This window comes from Kryptolebias marmoratus, linkage group LG7 (assembly GCF_001649575.2).
Source record: "Kryptolebias marmoratus isolate JLee-2015 linkage group LG7, ASM164957v2, whole genome shotgun sequence".
In the NCBI taxonomy this organism is placed as follows: Eukaryota; Metazoa; Chordata; class Actinopteri; order Cyprinodontiformes; family Rivulidae; genus Kryptolebias; species Kryptolebias marmoratus.
The window spans coordinates 318,757-320,466 of record NC_051436.1 but is presented as its reverse complement, the minus strand read 5'-3'; the positions used below and the strand labels follow the sequence as shown (position 1 = coordinate 320,466).

General features: G+C 49.1%; 1 protein-coding gene across 1 annotated transcript in view; it reads left to right on the top strand.

Moving 5' to 3' along the window:
• The first annotated feature begins 11 nt into the window (after positions 1-11).
• Positions 12-1,710, top strand: part of LOC108228929 (platelet glycoprotein Ib alpha chain) — a 6,872-nt gene continuing 5,173 nt past the window's right edge. The window contains exons 1-3 of the mRNA XM_025003366.2: positions 12-152; positions 1,045-1,140; positions 1,215-1,406. Coding sequence (XP_024859134.2) covers positions 36-152; positions 1,045-1,140; positions 1,215-1,406 — 405 coding nt within the window. The 5' untranslated portion in view covers positions 12-35. The remainder of the gene's footprint in view (positions 153-1,044; positions 1,141-1,214; positions 1,407-1,710) is intronic.

The following is a 1,710-nucleotide window of genomic DNA, read 5'->3' as shown; positions in this document are numbered from 1 at the left end:
TGCAGCTCCTCTTCCTCCTCCTGTCACACGTTGCCATGGTCACATCAGTGGACGGTTGCCACAGCGACAGGGACAAAGACCACCGGCCGAGGGAGAACTGCACAGGAGCCGGGTTCAGGGACGTCCCTGTGGGACTGGATCAGGGGAAGAAGGTAAGACAGTGAAATACAGACGTTTAGATTTAAAGACAAAAAACTAAACTCAGTAAGCAGTTTATTAAGAACAGAAACTGGATCCTCAAAGAGCGAGCAGTTCTCCTGTCCCCATCCCCACAGCATGATGCTGCCACCATCGTGCTTTACTGTAGGGATATTGTTCTCAGCATGATGCTGCCACCACCGTGCTTTGCTGTAGGGATGGTGTTCTCAGCATGACGCTGCCACCACCGTGCTTTGCTGTAGGGATGGTGTTCTCAGCATGACGCTGCCACCACCGTGCTTTGCTGTAGGGATGGTGTTCTCAGCATGATGCTGCCACCACCGTGCTTTGCTGTAGGGATGTTATTCTCAGCATAATGAGGTGGCAGGTTTGTCCTTCATGATCTAAAACTTCTCCTCTGACCACAGAATCTTCTTTCATGTTTGAGGTGGAAACTCCAAACAGTTTGCCTTAATTTGTCCTGAAAGTTTTATTAAAATTTTTTTACTGGTTCATGAGATATTTTGATAACAGACAGACAAATGAACACAGAGTAAAACATTATTGCCTTTCGGCTTCAGGTGATAATTATAAATAATTCCAGGTTGTAAGAAAACCCGGCTTGAACCCGGCTGACATGCTGGTTGCCTCGATCATATTTTATGAAATTACTTGAGAATGATCCAGATGTTCCTGTTTGTTTGAGAAGTGTCCTGTCAGGAGGGATTCTCTTCTTATCGGAGCCGTGCAGTTTGACCTCTGCCCAGATAAGACGTTCGCTGCACATCCCAGCTGCTGATCCTCTGTGGAGGACAAAGGAAACGCTGCTCCCAGCATCTGAGTGACAGCAGGAAGTGACACCAGCTTCCTGTTTGGAATGCTCTAAGTGTTTTTCTCTTCTTGAAGGTTCTGCTGTTTCCAGGCAACCTGTTCTCCGCTCTGTCCTGGACCTCCTTCCAGGTTTTTACAGAAATCCATGAGATCGACCTGACAGCCAACAAGGTAACGGAACAACCAGCTGATTGATGAGTTAATGCCTCTGATCCACGGAGAGTAATCCACAGTCGGTTCTCCAGATCCCAGAGGTGACCCCCAGCCCTGCTGCCGTCCTGCCCAGCCTCAGCGTCCTCCGGCTGGGGTCGAACCTCCTGACCTCCGTCCCTGATGGAGCCTTCACCGCATGTCCTGCTCTGACAGAACTTTACCTGGAAAACAACTCCATCTCAGCTCTGAGCGACCGCAGCTTCTCTCAGCTCAGCAAGCTGGAGGTTAGCATGTTAGCATGTCGTTATCTTCAGTTTGGACAGATACACACCAGATACACACCTCATACACACCAGATACACACCTCATACACACCAGATACACACCTCATACACACCAGACACACCTCATACACACCTCATGCACACCTCACGCACACCAGACACACCTCATACACACCTCATACACACCTCATACACACCACATACACACCAGACACACCTCATACACACCTCATACACACCACATACACACCTCATACACACCTCACACACACCTCATACACACCTCATACACACCAGACACACC